General features: G+C 40.5%; 4 protein-coding genes across 6 annotated transcripts in view; 2 read left to right on the top strand and 2 right to left on the bottom strand.

Annotated features, from left to right (window-relative positions):
- pitpnc1a (phosphatidylinositol transfer protein cytoplasmic 1a) overlaps window positions 1-4612 on the top strand; it is a 47491-nt gene extending 42879 nt beyond the window's left edge. The window contains exons 7-9 of the mRNA XM_006791542.3: window positions 601-756; window positions 1358-1421; window positions 2919-4612. Coding sequence (XP_006791605.1) covers window positions 601-756; window positions 1358-1421; window positions 2919-3229 — 531 coding nt within the window. The 3' untranslated portion in view covers window positions 3230-4612. The remainder of the gene's footprint in view (window positions 1-600; window positions 757-1357; window positions 1422-2918) is intronic.
- A 778-nt stretch (window positions 4613-5390) lies between these two features.
- On the bottom strand, window positions 5391-11050 carry slc25a19 (solute carrier family 25 member 19). The gene is made up of 7 exons (XM_006791547.3): window positions 10520-11050; window positions 9098-9258; window positions 8666-8821; window positions 8396-8566; window positions 6539-6719; window positions 6322-6452; window positions 5391-6233 (listed from the first exon to the last, which is right to left on the bottom strand). Exons 2-7 carry the CDS (start codon window positions 9227-9229, stop codon window positions 6018-6020), a joined length of 987 nt encoding a protein of 328 aa, XP_006791610.2. The 5' UTR covers window positions 9230-9258; window positions 10520-11050; the 3' UTR covers window positions 5391-6017.
- Window positions 10728-16400, top strand: mif4gdb (MIF4G domain containing b). 3 transcript variants are annotated; one of them, XM_006791544.3, is made up of 7 exons: window positions 10728-10971; window positions 11547-11665; window positions 11746-11855; window positions 11929-12084; window positions 12611-12703; window positions 13647-13846; window positions 16091-16400. In XM_006791544.3, the coding sequence occupies exons 2-7, from the start codon at window positions 11587-11589 to the stop codon at window positions 16119-16121; spliced, it is 669 nt and encodes a 222-aa protein (XP_006791607.1). In that variant the 5' UTR covers window positions 10728-10971; window positions 11547-11586; the 3' UTR covers window positions 16122-16400. The 3 variants fall into 3 exon arrangements, with proteins under 3 accessions (XP_006791607.1, XP_006791609.1, XP_006791608.1); XM_006791546.3 differs by having other exon boundaries at window positions 10729-10971; window positions 13647-13818; XM_006791545.3 differs by lacking the exon at window positions 16091-16400 and having other exon boundaries at window positions 10736-10971; window positions 13647-15204.
- Window positions 15227-18392, bottom strand: mrps7 (mitochondrial ribosomal protein S7). The gene is made up of 5 exons (XM_006791543.3): window positions 18305-18392; window positions 16527-16718; window positions 16374-16437; window positions 16115-16282; window positions 15227-15684 (listed from the first exon to the last, which is right to left on the bottom strand). Exons 1-5 carry the CDS (start codon window positions 18346-18348, stop codon window positions 15463-15465), a joined length of 690 nt encoding a protein of 229 aa, XP_006791606.1. The 5' UTR covers window positions 18349-18392; the 3' UTR covers window positions 15227-15462.
- Between the last annotated feature and the right edge of the window lie 8 nt (window positions 18393-18400).

Below are 18400 nucleotides of genomic sequence, written 5' to 3'. Positions count from 1 at the left end.
ACGTAGCGTTTTCTGGGAGAGTAAAAGTGAAGTAAAACATCTTTTGGAGAGATATTTGCTTATTAAAAAATGCGCTTAAAAGCAATTAATCTGTCATTAGCATTTCTCATCTTTCCATCTCTCAATACACTTGATGAAACATTTTATACGCAGACGAATATAACAGACGTCTTCCACCTCCTCTACAAGTACTTTCCCAGCAGGGATAGAGACACTCTGTCACACTCAGATGCATGACTCTAAGACAAATGAGCATCACAGCATAATTAGTCCACTGGGAGCAGCGATTAATGCGTGTAAAGTTTCTGAGACTCTCACTGTGCGTATTAGCTATACCCTGCATTAGCCTCATAGATAAAAGCAGATGATCCTGTCCTGTGGGCAGAGAGGAGGAAATTGATGTGTGTGAGAGAGATTAGATGACAGGAAGTATAGTTTTAATTTGAAGTATTGGTTTGAAAACAGTTCAACAAATTTTCCTCATGGTCTTATGTAAATTTTATAAGGATTATCGACATAAGATTGTTTGTGTTTATTTAACTTCTGGGGAAAAAATTTTCTGAAATGTTTTTCTGAACCTGGTGTCTTGTGGCCTTGTAGGACCTTCGGTATTTTAAGTCAAAGAAGACGAACCGAGGGCTTCTGCAGGAAGGATGGCTCGACACCCAGGACCCCATCATGTGCTCCTACAAACTGGTCACTGTCAAATTTGAAGTCTGGGGCCTGCAAACCCGTGTGGAGCAGTTTGTACACAAGGTCAGGACAAACCATTTTTGGGGGCAAGAGACACATTGTAGATGAGTTTCAGCCTACTTATATCATCGTCTGAACCAGAGGCGTCCTATCTTTTGCTCTAAAAACATGTGATACACGGCCGTGAGCTAGATCAGCAGTTCCATTATCACCTTCGACAATATCTGCCCTGTTTGCATCCCACAGCTTGCCTTGCAGCACCACCTCCCTTTTTCTTGGCTGCAGAATTTCAACTTTGTATCTCTCATTTCCCAAATCCATTTTGCTACAGCATCTGTCCCTCGGGTCAGCTGTCCCTGCACTATCCTTGCCCAAGGCACCCACACACACACACACACACACACATTGGAGGCAGGTTCATTACTCACAGGCTAGCACCAGGAGTGTCCCACATAAATCATAATCCTCTAGGGGTGAACAGAAAATTTTTGAAGTGAGAAATGAAGTGAAACTCTCTGTATCCTTTAGAGCAAATGCCGTCTGATTTGCAGCTTCTCTCCTTGAACTTCCTCCCTGCCTCTGTCCCTGCCTGAATTCATTTTCCTGTGATCTTGCCTCCTTTGCTTCCCTTTTCTCTCTTTTTATTTTTTGTAATCTTCCTCAGGTGATCCGAGATGTGCTGCTTTTAGGACACAGGCAGGCCTTTGCCTGGGTGGATGAGTGGATTGGTAAGTGTGCAGAAGATGACAGTCTTTAGAAAACTTGGGTTAGTTTCATGTGCAGGCACTGACTAATCTCACGATTGCATTTTTTCATTTTAAGATGGAGATCATAGACTGTATGCAAAGGATGGACATAGCTAGCATGACATTATCAATTTGTTTATTAATTTCATCAACTTTTAGCTTTGTGACCATCTCCATCTGGTGTTTTTGGAGTTGGAAATATTTGGATATATTTGTCATATTTGGACATGAGCGTAGTGTGCTAAGTTATCAACTAAATGTTAGCAAGCTCTTTTTAGCAGGGTGTATGCATGAACAGATACCTGTTAATAATTCTAAATAGGGTAAATGCTAGAACCTCCACCACCAAAAACAGAGAAAAGACTTCCTGAATGGCCTGTTAGGACAATTAACCACAAATGATAACATATAAAATGTTCCACACACTAGATGGGTGACTCCAGTTAGCTGTAGTGTCACCTCTGCTAATTGGTTATGCCACATCCTACCTCCTCCTACAGACATTTGGCTGGTTTGTGTATTTTTGAAACTATGTCTTAGAAACTTTGATTTTTCATCTTGTTGATGTCAGAGGTTAGAAGAGAACGCCCAGACTGCTTTTATAGGAAGAGAACATTAACTCAAATTCTCATTATAATCAATGTATGAAGAACAACATCTCTGATTGTGCAACATGTCAAACTGTAGAGCAGATGGACAACAGCAAAAGACCACAGGTGTGACTACTGTCAGCTAAGAACGGGAAACTGAGAGTACAGTTTTCTCCTGACACGTATTTCCCTTGAAGCGGTTAGTTGTAAGACCTTGAGAAACCTGTGTGCAATATTTCCACATTTGCAGCCTCACCACATTAAATAAATCTGCAAAGTCCCATTTCCAAAAAGCTCGAGATGCTGTGGACATTGAAAATACAAAGAAGGCAATCACTTGTAAATCTTAAACTCATATTTTATTCATTGTAGAACACAGAAACCATAGCGAATGTACCAAAGTAAGAAAAACATTAGCTCATTTTGAATTTGATGGCAGCAACACGTCTCAAAACAGTTGGGCCCTGTTTACTGCTGTGTAGCATCCCCTCTTTTTTAACCATGAACATCTGGGAACTTAAGGATATGAGCTGCTTGATTTTCTAGCTTTTTAACAGTCCTGGGTCTTCTTAGCTCCATTTCATATTTCATGATGGGTCAAATGGTTTTAAGAGGTGAAAGGCCTGAACCGCAGGCAGGCCAGTTCAGCACCCCACTTCTACTACTACTAAGCTCTGTTCTGAAACACATCTGTTTAAAAATTTGATGTGTTTTTTATGTTTTATTGTTAATAAATTATGTGTTTAGTAGAATTGCAGATCACTGTGCTTATATCACATAAAAACTCTAATAAAAACAATTCTAAAGATTCCTTGTCTCTCTTATATGGGGACATGGATAGCTCAGTAGGTATTATTATTAATATTATGTCACTGCTCCAACCCAACAGACATGACCATGGATGAAGTAAGAGAGTACGAGCGTGCCACGCAGGAAGCCACCAACCTGAAGATTGGCACTTTCCCCCCTACCATTTCCATCTCAGAGAACCCCCTGCCATCTAGCACCCGCAGCGGACCCAACAGCGCCCCGTCCACTCCCCTCTCCACCGAAGCCCCTGATTTCCTGTCAGTGCCCAAAGAGCGACCCCGGAAGAAGTCAGCTCCAGAGACTTTGACCCTACCTGATCCAGGCCGCAGGGATTCACTCTTCAAGCTTCCAAGCTTTTTCTCCTGGAACTCCAGTCCACAACCAGAATGAGAGCGGGGCTAAGCCGCTGTTAAACACCCCTGACCTGCGTATTAGTGGAGGATGCCTACCCAGCACATCCTGCAATGTTCCCTCAGCCATCTGAAGAAGAAGTGACTGTCCTGGTGATCCCAGCCCCTCAGCCGACTCGCCGGCGTTCCAGCAAAGCCAACAGCTCTCAGACTGCCTTTACAGGTACAGCTAGGCATCCACAGCAAGGCCCGCCAAGTGTAAAGGTGTAGTAAATCCCAGTGAGAGTCCAACAAAAGCACCTGCAGGCTCCTCATCCTTCACTTCTCCTTAGAAAACAGCCAGTCTGCACCTTTCATTAATCAGTATGGAGTCCAATTAGCCTGACTGAGTGTAGCATACATTCCTGAAATCGTTTTATCCCACAGTGTTTTCATCCAAGCTCAGGGTGTGTTGGTGAAAAGATATCTAGAGACTCAGTGCACATGAACTTAACATTTGTTTTCTGCTTTATCTTTAAACATCTCTGGCTTTGTTCATTTATTTGGTAACTGAATTATGTAGTTGGGACTCTTGTTGGCCACTGTAACAGTCGAGTATTATGGTTTTCACAGTCTGATGTAAGGTGATTGTGTATTCTTGTATATACTGTATGAAAAATATAAATGTGACTCAAAAAGAATATCATATCAAGTGATGAAGCCGCTTTGACATTTCTGTAATGTGTTTCAGCAGCCACGATGTCTTCATGAAACAGCATGATTCTTGACTACCAAGGCTGCCCTTAAATATTTATGAACTGAATGTTTTCCTTATCTGAGCCTCATATGTGATGTCGTGTTTTACAGGAGTTTTTACAGACTTGTTCACGTGGTGTTGTTTTGCTGCTGTATTGACTTCATTGTGGTTTTATTGTGTTCATTTACTGTCATACTATTGATGGGTTTTGTATTCAGTAAATGAAAGTAAATACGGCTGCATCCGTTACTGTGTGGAGAGTTTGTTAATGTGATCTATCTGAATGGAAAGACGGGCTTGTGGCTCATTCAAATGCAACTTTGGAAACCAAGTCATGCTATTGTGGCGAATCCACTTAGCCAAAAAAAACGGATCAGACATCAATTGCAGAAATGATAGTCTTTATATAGGGCTTCAAAAGGGGATGTACAACAAATAAACTGCTCGACATCAGAGCAACATATAATGGCTTCCCGAAACTTTCTTTGCTAGCTAAACCCAGAGTAACTTTCGTCTACCACAAAGAATTCTGGGAAACGCAGTTTTCTAATGAAAATACCTGTTAAATGCTCCCTTTTAGCAGAAAATCAAATCTATAATTAACAGCTCTCACTAAACATGTGGCTAACACTTAAATCACTTACAAAATAACCAAAATGTTGTTATCAAACAATAAACTGCAATAAAGTTACAACACATGCTGTATAAATTAGAATGAGAATCAGAATACTTGATTGATCTCAGAGGAAATTTTGTTGCCAGATATGCTCCAAGACAGTAAGAACAGTAACTAACAAGTTAAATTAGCAGTATTAAATAAGACAATATATTGCAAAATAGCTGTAATATATAAATATCTCAACATATTACGTGAAATTGTATATAGATGAAGCTGAAACTGAGTTCCCCCTCTTATCATACTGCAGATAATTTATCTGAATTTCAGGAGCAAGGCCACACCTCCATACACGCCACTTTCTGTTCTGTCGACATGCTCAACTTTTGCTACCTTTTTCAATTCATACACTTCTCATTAGTACAGGCAATCGCCTCTGAGGCCTTTCCCACAACATCTGCCAATATCTGCAAGAAACACTGTCAAACCTAAACGAGGATGTTGTCACAGCTAATGGACTCTTTGGTATTTTCCCTGTAGAGGGTTAGCAGATATTAAGGTGCAACTGCTGTGCTGTGTACTTGTGCTTTAGATGGAGGAATTGTAAGAGAGTAAGCAGTATGTCGGCATTTATGCAAACAAAGAGTATGCATCCAACATGCTCACATTCAGTTATTTTATTTATTTTAAATATATAAACCCTGTTGTGAGCTCTTTGTCCTCACTTATTCATTTTTCATCATTTAGGGGGCATGTGATGACCCATGCACATGTACCAAACTTCAATACGTAAACTGTTTTTTTGTTTTTTTAATAAAAGGTGTCAAAAGGCATATGATTCATATGCACACCTCTAGTGAACACTATGTTCATCCTGGTCTACACACCACACATGCAAACACAATTCCTTAATCAAAACTTTATTGAAAAAATAATAACGTCATAGTGTTCAGCAGACACATCCACACAACTGCTTTAACAGTGTAACGTAACACAACAAACTAACTGAACTCTCAGTTAACAGTCCCTCACATACCCAGTCCTCCATAGTATATAATGCAATAAATATTAAGTGCTTTTTTTTGTCTGTGCACAAAACCAAGACACAATCCCAAAGCTAAAGCTTAATTTTGTTGTATTCTTTTCTTGCAACTTTCTTGCAAAGTGTGCAAAGTTCAGTTTGAATATTCAATGCTAACACTTATCTTTTTAAAGCAAGTATCCACAAACCTTGAAATCCCACATTAAATTCATGTTTTTAAAAAAAAAATCCAGCTCTTTTATGACACACACTCAAATGACATCACAAAAACAAACATAATATAGTAATTTTTCTGTCGTGATATATAAACACAACAGAAACAAATGATGATATTGACCCAGTTGACAAGTTTTTTCAGTGCAAGAAAATAACAAGGCATAAGTTAGTTTCCAATGTGCGTGATTGTGTGTGTGTTGCTCCCCCACCCCCCTTCATCATCTTCTGTTAAAGTCTTTGGTGATGACATTTGTTCCCCGTTTCTCCTTGAAGTTATGCAAGGCGTTGACGAAAAATTCATACCAAAAAAAGGTGAAGCCTGTTGACAGCGCAGCTTTTACGAGACTGGGGGACAGGCCTTTGAAGAATCCTCGGAAGCCCTCCTCTTTGGCTATTTGAACCATGCAGTCGAGCAGACCTCTGTAGCTCCGCACCTGCACAGAACAGACAGAAGACAATGCTTCACCATCAAACCCAGAGCGCTTAATCAAATATGATGAAACATACTGTTGAGGAGCTTACCTGTCCAAAGTGAGCTCTGGCTGCTTCAAAGCCCCCCACCTGCAGTCTCTTCTTGAACAGATCGAATGGGTACGTGATTGTTTTGCTGATCATTCCAGCTCCACTCCCACAGACCAGGCTTTTTAAGTTTCCTTGAACATAAACATAAAAAGTGACAGGATTTTAAACTGAACCCTGTGCAGGTGTAAACGCTGCACAATTAAGAGTTTCCACTCACCTCCCGAGTTCCCAGCTTCAGGTCGTGGAGCCAACAACTTTTTAAAGATATTGTAGAAGAAGAACTGCAGGCCAGCGTAAGGAAACACAGCCATGAGTGTTGGTGACAGGCCGCGGTAAAATGTTAGAGTTCCTTCTGATCGCCACATTGTAGACACAGCATGTCGCAGGTTCCTGTACACCTGGAAATAGAAAACTGGGTTTCAGCAGTATACAGTGAGTGATTCTGCCTAAGGCAGGAATTCGAGAATATTTAACATGCTTTATGAATATTTCATCGTTGTAAGACTTGAAATGGTCTTCAATGCTGTTGGTAGTGTGGGAAACAAGAACTTGTTTCCAAATCCTCAAATATTTCTACATTCGCCTAATTAAACACATTTGCATATCTCTGTCCTCAACAGACAAAGAAGAAGTGAAGTGAGAAGAAATTAATACTGGATGCCCGTGATCATTTTGGGTCCTCGGGCGGCATGATTCTGTCATGGAAATCAGTGCATGGGCTCAGGAACACCTCCAGAAATCATTACATGATCCACAAATGTAGGTTAAAGCTCCATCGTGCAAAGATAAAGTCATATGTAAATGCCACCTTCACCTTCTCTGAACCAAAGCTCATTTAAAATGGACTTTGGCAAAGTGAAAAACCTGTTCTGTGGACAGACTAATCAAAACTTTTTACTTTTTTTTGGAAAATATTGATGCTGCATTCTGCAGACTAAAGAGCAGAGACACCATCTGCGTTGTTATCAGAGCTCAGTTCACAAGTCTGCACCTCTGGTATGGCGGTGCGTTAGTGTCTCTGGAATTGGCACCACTGATGCTGAAAAAATATATATACAGGTTGTAGAGCAATAAGTGTTTCCACTTAGGCAACGTCTTTTTCAGAGAAGGTCCTGCATACTTCAGCAAGACATATGCTAAACTAAATACTGCATCTATTTGTATGTAAAGGTTTTAGAACAACATATGCTCTTGTGCTCTGAGGGCCTCTGGATGTCTGGAGCCTGGATCTCCTCCATACCTGCTTCATGCCCAGGAGGACGGGCTATGGCCCCCGACATCCTTCTAGCAGATCATTACATGAACATGCAGGAACCTTTTAAATACAAGCGCACTCATGCTCACAGGTGTACACACGGGTGCTCACAGACACAAACTACACCCTTTTTGGCTCCTATCTCAAAGCACGCTGTGTGCTGTCGATGCTGCACTATAATATTCAATATTTAGTATTTACTGTTATATTCACATAGATCATTGCAATGATGTTGTTTATTATATTGCTCTCTTTTTTTGTTTGTTTTCTCTTTTTTCCTTTCTCAACAGGTGATCCAGAAGATTGATATATATATTTTTTTGTCTATTTGTTTTGTTGGTTCTTGGGGGTTTTTCCCCTTTATCACCGTTCCTCTTCCCTGCTGTTTTTCTTTCCCTACCTCTCTTTCTTTCCCCCAGTCATGTCTGTCCCGTGTGTAGCAAGTGAAAATAAAATAAAATAAAGAATAAAAACAAAGTTGAATCAAATAGACCAAAACGGCAAGGCCGGGATGGTCCATTTGGTAAAGTAAATCCGTTGGGCATCTTTCTTCGCCTTTAGACAATAATTCTGATGGCAAAAGAACCAAAGGGACAATTTCTCAGTTTAAACACTTACTATATTTTCTGTACTCTTTATTGAAAAAAAATGTGACTTTATAAGATGTGCAAGTCATTGCATTCTGTTTTTATTTACATTTTTCACAATGCACCAAGTTTTTTGAAAGTAGGACTGTAAAATAAAAACCTGTATAATGAGCTGATGTATGAAACTCTGTCAAACATTGACAGCGACAGGATCAGAAATGATTAGTCCCACCTTGGGTTCTCCCTGAGCTGCAAAGCGTGTCCGCAGTGTGTCCAGAGGCTGGCAAACCACTGTGGCAGAGCAGGCTGCCAAGCCGCCACAGATGAAATGAACGCCTGCTGTCTGGCTGTCATACGGCGTTTTCTGATGGACCAACTCTGTCAGAAACTCAAAACTCGCAAACTGCAAATTGGACACAATAAAAGCAACTGTGTTGTTGAGATTGTTTAGAGTAATATAATTGTTCCGCTTAGCCTGCAGTTCACAGTTTGCAGGTTGTACCTGGACAGCTCCGTAGCAGATAGAGAGGAGCTGTGCTGGGATGTGGCCCTTCCAGAAAGCAGACAGTCCCTCCTCTGAATGAATGCAGCGTGTTGCCTGAAATATCCCATAGTACTTCCCCTCTGGTGTTTTTGAAGACACGCGCTCTATCTGCAGCTACAGGGGGGAAAATACAGATAAGAACACAACACACGACCTGCATTTATCAGGCTTCAAAAATCTCTTGAGTTCTGTGAAGAGATTAAGGTTGTTGTTTTTTTAAAACTGAATGTAAATGTTTGCACATGCTTTTAGTACAGTCACCAATTGAAAGGTCACAGCTGCTACTTCACTGTAATCTTCAAAGTGAGCACGAATCCTCACTTCTGGGCTCTCTTCTCTCACCATTTGGACGCAAGTCTCACATGTCCCAAAACAAGTACACATCCTTACCTGAAATCTGATTTTAATGACATCAAAAGGACTGATGAGGGCTCTGGTGACCATCCCAGCAGCTGAACCAGCGAAGGCCGCCTCCTCTGGGGACAGAGGTGCACCCTGGACACCAGGGTCATAGCCCACCATGTCTCTGCAGCCTCAGGTTTCTAGAAACTCTAATGAGACAAATGACCAACCCTTTGTTCAGTTTAACACAGTTAAAAAACAAACTTTAATTCAAGTTTAAATAGATAAAGATAATCTTAACTGCATCATGTTTGATGAGATGAGCTTGTTTTGTATGTATAATCTTAAGCACAGGTGTTTCAAAACTATATTAAAGTGAGTATTTTGATATTTATAACAACAGTTACATGCTAGATGTTATAAAACCTCCAGTTTGGTTTTGGGGGATGGACTTTAGAACAATACACAGTAATATATAACTCCTTTTTTCTATATACTTTTCATGAAAATGAGAAATGGGTGTTTCAGTAAAACGAAACGTGCTAACATACATGGGAATGCAGTATATATTCTGTAGATTTTTTTGTACTGTTCTAACAAGCTTGAAAGTCAATATTTGATATGACCACATTTATTGTACATCACAGCCTGAAGTATCTTAGAAAAGCTTTCTTGTAATTTCTTTAAGTAGTCTTCCGGAGAAGTTCCCCATGCATGTTTGGGATCACTGTCATTCTGAAAGCCTCCACCATGTTTTACAGATGGCTTTTCTCCTTGTCTCCCTTCCTTAAGCATGGCTTCTTGACATCCACCCTTACACTGAGACTATTTACAAGAAGACTTCAGTGAAAAGTTGATGGATCACCTGCAGGGCCAGTTGGCTCTCTCGCGCCCTGTGTCGGTCTTTACTATTTCTTAAGGACATGGCTTTCATTTGCCACCCACCAGTCCAGTTTCCTCAAATGTTTTAAGGATACACAACAGTGGTTGATAACTTATTTAGTGTGCCCTTTTATGCCTGAATGACTCATATGCCAGTGTTCAGTGGTTCAACAAACAAACTAACAAACAAAATTTTATAAGCCTGGAGAACTATTGCTCACACCACTGAAAAAATGTCAAGTATGTCTGGCTCCTCCGAAGTAAAGTATAAAAAAACGAAACGACGGGTGGCTCAAGACTTTTTCCTAGCAGCTGTTTCCATGACATTACATTTACAGCTTCACCCATGTCATTCGTGTTTTGTTAGGTGTCTGTTAATGGCTCGTTTTCTTCCATGTTCACTATTTATATAATTATAACACAACCATAAAATGCCATAAAGACCAGAAAAATTAAAAAGAAAAAAAGACATGTGGAGGACACATAATAAGACCTTGGAACTAGCTAAACTAAGCTAAGGTAAACTAAGAACAGAGCAGACATTAACTTGGCTATAATTGTAACAGAAGCAGACAAATATCACCGTACCTTCATAAATACCACATCAGCTCCAACAGTGAACCTCAACTGGTACAGTTCAAAATTAGTAGAACAGGAACAGATTTCTACTTCTTGCTAGCGCGCTCCTAATATTACTGCCGGGTCGGAAGAGTTTCTCCAAGACGAAATATCACGTCAAGATAAATCCCTACCTCACTACACCGTGTCAAATTCAGCAAGTAACTACTTAAAACTCACATCCTCTTTTATTTAGGACATCTATGGCGTAGACAGGCCTCGAAAGTACAAGACTAAGGCCTTCGTTTACGTTAACTTTGGGTTAGGCGAAGACCATAGGGTCTGCGGCGAAGGAAAGAGAGGAGGGGCTCATCTTTCTGTTGATACTTCATCTTCGAAAGGTTAGGGTCGCGTCGAGGAAAGGCTGCCTACCAGAGCATACCTCTACCTGAGCGTAGATGTGACAAATTGGCATTAAATAGGTATAATTGTCACATAATTATCCTCCATTTTTTGGTCAATTATTTAAGTACCGTTTTCTTTCAGTTCGGGAAAATATTTACCCGTTTGTACCTTTCAGTGGGCGGTTATAACGCAAGTGTAGGCTGAGTATTAAACTCCACTCTGATTCGTTAGCGTCAATGCTAGCTGTTAACGTTTGGTTTCCACTACAGCTGTAATGGATGTTAATGTTGTCTAAAACAAAGCTACCGTTAGACGAAATTTTACGTGTTCTTACACTAAACTAACGTTACCTAGTTGAATATGGATTATGGAAGTAACATTGGTGTGTCACATCACAAGTTGAAGATAACTTGGCTCATGCTTGGTTGGGTGTTCGGTGAACTTTTTAGTTGACCTGGGTTGTATAATCCCCTCCATCCCTCAGTGAATGAGCCGCGGCCGGGGGCCAGCCAATTTGATGACTGTACAGGATTTTGCATGTATTGTGGTCACCAAAAGTGCCCGGATGTCTCCGACTGTGGCCTTTTGATCTGTCTTTGAAAAGCTTATATTCTGCATGAAAACGCTTGCAGTAACTGTCTGATTTCCACAGGTGACAGCCCTCCTGTGTAATTTGTTTACTTGCATCTGTAATGGAAAACTCTGCTGAAGACTACCGGATCCAGTCATTTGACCTGGACACGCAGAGGTTACTAAAAACAGCCTTGAAAGGTCAACCCTTAACTTCTTCATGTGTGTCATTTTTGGGTGCTGTAAAAAAAACAACACTTAAACATATTCTCTCTTTTCAGATCCATCTCTGGTGAACCTGGAGAAAGTATCCAACATCATTGTGGATCAGTCTTTGAAGGACCCCGTGTTCAGCAAAGAGGCTGGGCGTATTTGCTACACTATAGTGCAGGTCAGTAAGCTCCCACTTTTTGTCCACCCTCCCACTGTTATCTGCCTGACACTTTGCTTGACACTTTCTGCAGGCTGAAGCCAAGCAGAGCAATGGAAACGTGTTCAGGAGACACTTGTTGAACCGACTCCAGCAGGAGTTCAAAGAACGCGAGGAGATGAGGGCACGCTCTCTGCAGGAGTGGGTGTGCTATGTCACGTTCATCTGCAACATCTTCGACTACCTCAAAGTAAGAGACAGAGAGAGTTTTGAGTATTAAAATTTAGGAAGGCGGAAACAAAGCAGCTTTGTTAAATCACTCTGATTAAAAGTGGAACCTTTTCATTGTCCTTATTAAGAGGACATGGTGCTTTTTTTTTCTTGTATGTCCACAGTGCAGACAAACACCTCCTCTAGCTGCATCTTGGGGGTCCTAATATGTTAACTGCAGCACATTTAAGTGTCCAGGAACAACCACTAAAATTTGAACAGATGCTAATTATGCTGCTTCTAAAATCTAGGTCATGTCTCATTTAGTAAGGTGTTTATTCATTGGCAGTGTAAAGATGAGCCTGAAAGGTGTGGTGCTAACACACTCAGGTTTCATCCATGCTTGGAGCCACTGGCATTTTAAACAGAGTGATCCTTATTGTAAGACTACTCAATCCTGGCTTTTGTGTAAGAGAAATCAGAGTCAAGGACTTAACACAGTTTCCTTTTGTTTTATGTTGATAATACTGAGCTGCTGTAAGGACTCTCCACACTGTGTTTTTTAGGTGAACAACATGCCGATGGTGGCCCTGGTTCATCCTGTGTATGACTGCCTGATGAGGTTGGCCAAACCAGACGCTCTAATGAATGAGGATGAGGTGAGGAAGATATCTGGAGAAAGTGTTTGTCAGTCATTTGCATATAAGTGTAAAAGTGCTATAGTGGTTTTCAGGACTGACTGGGGTTGTTTTGTATAGTCAGTCGATATACCTCCTGTTCCACTGGGTGGTTTTTGTCTGACTACAAATGCATATAAATCTATAAAGGCTAATAAAAAACTGAAAAATTGATTGCTGAAGCTTTCATAATTGCATTTTGGCCAATGAACTTCCACTAATTTCTGCATAGTGGAACAGTTAACTTTCATTTTAAAGGTTAAAAAGACTTTAATAGCCATTTTTCTATAAAGTAGCCAAAGGGTTGTAATTTTGAAGAAGGCCTCAGTCAGTTTTTGGCTCCACATTGTTGTGTACAAATGTTTACAAATATGTGTGTATATGAAGAGAGATTATTTCATGACTTTTAACTTAATTTCAATTGAATTCTAAATTCTATATAATATAGATACGTGGCAAAGGCTTACTTTTTGGTGCTTAATTTATGCTAGCACGCTTGTGTGCGTTTGTGTGCGTATTTGCCTATGAAGCGCCGACACAGAGAATTTTCAACCACTGCAAATGTGCTCCCAGGCCATCCTCCAACATCCTAACTGCACATTGTTTGACATGGATGACACTGTGTTGATTAGTTGAAAAGTGGGCCAGAGAAGCACAAAAAACCCCATCAAAGATTTTTAAAAAATGCAGTATGAAAAGCATGGCCTCTTTTAGTTTTACTTCAGCTCTTTGTAGGCTTCAACTTACTCTTCTCTGTGGCTGGGTGGTTAACCAATAACAGCACATGTAAGTCCACAGATGTGTTGTAGCATGTAACATTTATACTGCCTACATTTGGGCAGTTTACCATAACCACAGCGAAACCATAATCTCCCTTTTAGTGTGACGTTCGTTTTTACTGAGGCGTCTCCACCTTTCTCCACAGGTGGACTGTCTGGTGGTGCAGCTGCATCGCATCGGAGAGCAGCTGGAGAAGGCGGACAACCAGCGGATGAATGACCTGTTCTTCCTGCTGCGGGACGGCTTTCTGCTCCAGGAGGGCCTCTCGTCCATGGCCCGTCTGCTGCTGCTGGAGATCCTGGAATTCAGGGCCGGAGGTTGGATGCTCAGCAGCACCGCTCACAAGTACTACTACAGTGAAATAGCTGACTAGGACTCAAGGAGCAGGGCGCTAAGCACTAGAGCCTTCAAGCACCTTGGACACTACTCAAGCACCACTGATTACAAAACCAGCTTTTTGAGGATAGATAGCAATATCTTCCAAGCAATCTGAGGAGGAGTTTGAGAAGATGGTGATTTCTCTAAAAAGACTAATACAATGTTCCTGACGCGTGCTGTGGAATGTGCAATAGGTCACGCGGAGCTGAAGTTGAGTTAACGAGGTTTGACCACATTCAGGTTCACTTTGTTTCAAAGACGTTTGTGTTCAGGTTTGATGCAGCTAGAGGAGCTGAGGCAACTTTTTTTTGTTTTGTTTTTTACATTTTTAATCATTCTAGCATTCCTGTTTTGAGAGAATATTGCAACCTTAGTTTACCAAATCCAAATAACATTCCAGTCAGATGAAACCTGATTTAATTATTTTGATATTTTAGTGTAAACTTTAAATTTTGAAAAGGTTTTAAATTGCGATGGGAAGAGTTTCTGCTTACTTTGTCCTGTAAAACTCCTGTTAGTGATCAGTTTGGCAGAGTCTTAATTCAGGGATTTATTTTATTTTTTGTTTCTAACAGCAGACAGAGCGATTGGTTAAACCGCTTTTCTGCAGAAACAACAGATTCCTTAATATAAAATATTTGTTAAACAAGCTGTGCCGATGTAACTTGAATACCATCACATGGTACCAACGACTCCATAAAGACTGACATGTTTATTTTTACCTTAAGAGGCAGAGGGATCTGTTTTCTTCTACTTTATCGGAGCTCCTTTTGCAGGTCAGTTATGATTGCAAAGCTCATAAAAAAGTGTTTTTTCAAAACGATTTAACTTCTCTTTACACCAGCAACACTACGTTTGATAGTCCACTATGGCTTTCAGGAGTTTGCTCAGGCACAGGTGCCGTGCTGTTAAAATATTACATCTTTCAAATGTGGTTGTTTTCATAACCACAATCTGTAGAATGTATGTTGAAATTTGACTTTAAGGCAGTCTGACAATGATAAAAACAAAGAAGTTAATTAAAAGCCGTTCACAGATGCACTTAAGTATTTTGTCTCCTAAAATCATTTTCTTTGTTAGTGTAGGGAGATTTAAATTTCAGCTGTTGCGTGTTTTTTTTTCTTGCAGATTCTTGGGTCAAATGAACAAAACCAAGAAAAAAATACATTTGTGTGTTAAACTGCAATGAGTCAAAGAAGGACTTAACCAAATCCCTAAATGACTCCACAGACCTGACTCTAACATGAATCTATTTTTTACTACACGTTCCATTTTTTCTTTTTTATGATTGGGTTGTGCATTAAATGAAAGTTTGTTCTAATAAATCTTTGTAAGTTTGTATTATTTGCGTTTATTATTGCAAATACAACACACTTGTACACAGTACAGCTTCCTTAATACAACAGTGACAGTAAGCCATGTTCAGTTCTTCTTTATACACGCTTCATCCCTCTGACAGTATTTTACAGTCCAAGTGATTTTTATGTCTCAGCACTTTGAGCTGCTGCGGCTCTTTGCGGCTGACCTGACTTCTGTCCAGTCTGTTAGTCATCAGATTTCAGTCGACGCCGTTTCGCTGCTTTCTACCACCAGCGGTAGTGAGCATAGGCTCTGTTGGCTTCAGCCATCTTGTGCAGCTCGTACTTCTTCTTCATCACGTTGCCCTCTTTGCCAAAGGCTGCCAGCAGCTCCTGGGAGAGTTTTTCATACATGTGCGTGCGTCGGTGTTTGTTGTCCCGGCACTCTGTGATCATCCACTTCATGGCGAGGAAGCGCCGCCTGTTGTCCGTGAGTGGAATGGGCACCTGGGTGGGGTCAGAGGCCAAGAGGAATGCAATTACTTGCCTTTATGCTTTGCGGATATAAGATCAGCAGATGTGTCTAAAAACCAAACCACAAAGACAAACTGTGTGTCCCATTTTTAAAGTGTGGAAGCTGTCGAAAAGCATCATTTGTCCTGTCTCTCTCCCTCTCATCAGTTATGGCAGATAGATGCCCCTCCCTGGTGCCAATTCAGCTGGAGATTTCTTCCCGTTAAAGGGGAGTTTTCCCTTCCCACTGTCACTAAATACTTTCTCAGAAGGGTCATGTGACTGTTGGGCTTTTCTCTATATTATTGTAGAGTCTTTATGTTGCCTTGAGGCAACTTGTGACTTGGCTCTATATAAATAAAACTGAATTGAATCTTATTTTTCTGTGTTTTCTGTGCAGGCAATGGTGTGTCTCATTACTGACCTGGTAGTATTTTCCACCTTTCTGTATGCTGGCTAGCCCAACGACAGGCTTGCAGTTCTCCAGAGCCTGGTGAAAGATGGTGTAGGGGTTACACTCGATCGCTTCCCTCTCCCCTTCAGAAGCTTTGTGATACTTCTCCACCTGCTTCTTCTTTATGTTCTCCAGCGTCTAAACACAAGACAAGCAGTAGTTATCTATTTACCGTTTATTTAGACTGCTGCTGACATCTATGCTATTTATTATTAAATTGTTTTTTTACCTGTGTCATTATCTCTCTAGCCAAAACCTTGTTTCCATGTTCCATCATCATGTTGATGAATTTACTGAAAAACAAAGACAAAAATCATCACCTGACATGAACATTCCTATGCACACATCTTTCCTGTTGTTGTGAGCTGAGATGTGAGTCTACCTGATGACTGGGTCATCAAAAACAGAGCTTGAGACTCCGCTGGTGGCTGCCTTGATGGGCCTGAGGGCCTTGAGCTCGCGCTGTTCCTTCTCCTCTGCACTCAGCTCCGTCTCTGGTCGGCTGTAGGCCTCCTTGCTGACTTCAGGTTCCAGATAATAAGGGTTGTATCTGCTCCATCTCACCAGGAACACTCTGCAAACAAATGACAGAACTGAGTTTCACAAAGTTACTGGGTAGTTTGTGTCTGCAGACAGACCTCACTGTCAGCTGAAGAAAAAAAAATTTAACTAATCCTAATCTATTAAAAAAAAAAACCTTTTTGTGTTTCGCTAAAGCAAATGGTTATGATTGAGGTCATCACCAACTATAACTCAGAGTTAATCAATTGGACCATTTACAAGTAATCTATCACATTAAAACTGTTCAAATATTTTTCACATATCCTTGAAAACCCTACTATAAAGCACAAGGCTAAAACCCAAGTACACAGTAAACAGCACCACTAAATAAATCCAATAACAGACTGTCAATACACATCAGAAATGTCTCTGTGAATCAGGGATTTCTTCATTATTTGTCAGTCAATCACCAAAAATTCTAGTATTTCTTCTTTTCTTTTTTTCAAAATTTAGGCGCTCTCAGCTTCTTCCCAGAATTATATAGCTGTAAACTAAATATCTGGATTACAGGCCGCTGGTCAAACAAAGCAAGATGTCCACAGTCACCACCCACTTCATTTGACACACCTTGCTAGCACTGGGTTGCCTTTTGTATTAATTTTCAATTATTTTGGCATAAAGTCAAAAAGGTGCTGGAAACATTCCTCAAAGATTTGGTTCCATATTGGTATGACAGCACACACAGTTGCTGCAGATTTGTCACACATCCATTATGTGAATCTCTTGTTCTATCACAAACTAACGATGGTTTATTGGAGATGAGATCTGGTGACTGTGGCAAGTTTGAGATCATGTGAGCTTTGTGACTTGGAGCATTCAGGAAGCAGCAAACCGAAGATGATTAACTCTGGTCATAAAGAGATGGACGTGATTAGCAAAAACACTCAGGTAGGCTGTGGTGTTTAAATGAAAGTTGGTGCTAAGGTGCTCAAGGAAAAATATCCACTACACCATCCAAACGTCGCAGCAGAAATCAAGACTCATTACACCAGGTAACGTATTTCCAATCTTTTTTATCGAATTTTGTTGAGTCTGTGTAAATTGTAGCCTAATTTTCCTGTTCTTAGCTGACAGAGATGGCAGCCGGTGTGGACTTCTGCAGCTGGAGCTCATCTGCTTCACCTCTTTTCCTCATTCTGATGGTCAGTTTGAACTTGAGCCGGTCGTGTTGACCATGTCTAAATGAACTCAGTTGGTGCCATGTAATTGGCTGAATAGATATTTTGTTAACGAGCAGCTGAACAGGTGTACCTAAAAACAACCGGCCGATGAGTATATTTGCTGATTTGTTTTATAAATAATATAAAATAATAAGTGAAAACATGCAGATATTAATTACATGTGGGATCCATTTATCATTATTTACAAAACGATAATGTGTTGGTAAAGAAAAAACTGTCAATTCTGTCTTAATAAAAATAAAATGTGCTAAACATTGCACCCGTGCCTTCACCTCTTTGGGGAACTGGTTTAAATGTAATACCACAGCTAGTTAGTTTAATTTGTAGTCACTCAAATTATATTAATGTATAAATAACGTACAACTCGAAACCGCCTGCTAATGTGTGCGTGTTAGTAAAAGGGTTGTTTTTCTTTTACCTCGGCGTCCAAGGTTTTAATAATCCTGAGATGGAAGCAGCCATCTTGAAAGTGTGAGCGTCGGTTAGGACCCCGGGTTAGTAGTCTCGCAGATGC

The sequence above is a fragment of the Neolamprologus brichardi genome, chromosome 4 (assembly GCF_056152115.1).
Source record: "Neolamprologus brichardi isolate AB-2024 chromosome 4, ASM5615211v1, whole genome shotgun sequence".
Taxonomy (NCBI): Eukaryota; Metazoa; Chordata; class Actinopteri; order Cichliformes; family Cichlidae; genus Neolamprologus; species Neolamprologus brichardi.
The sequence above is the reverse complement of the archived record's forward strand: the minus strand, read 5'-3'. Positions and strand labels throughout refer to the sequence as shown.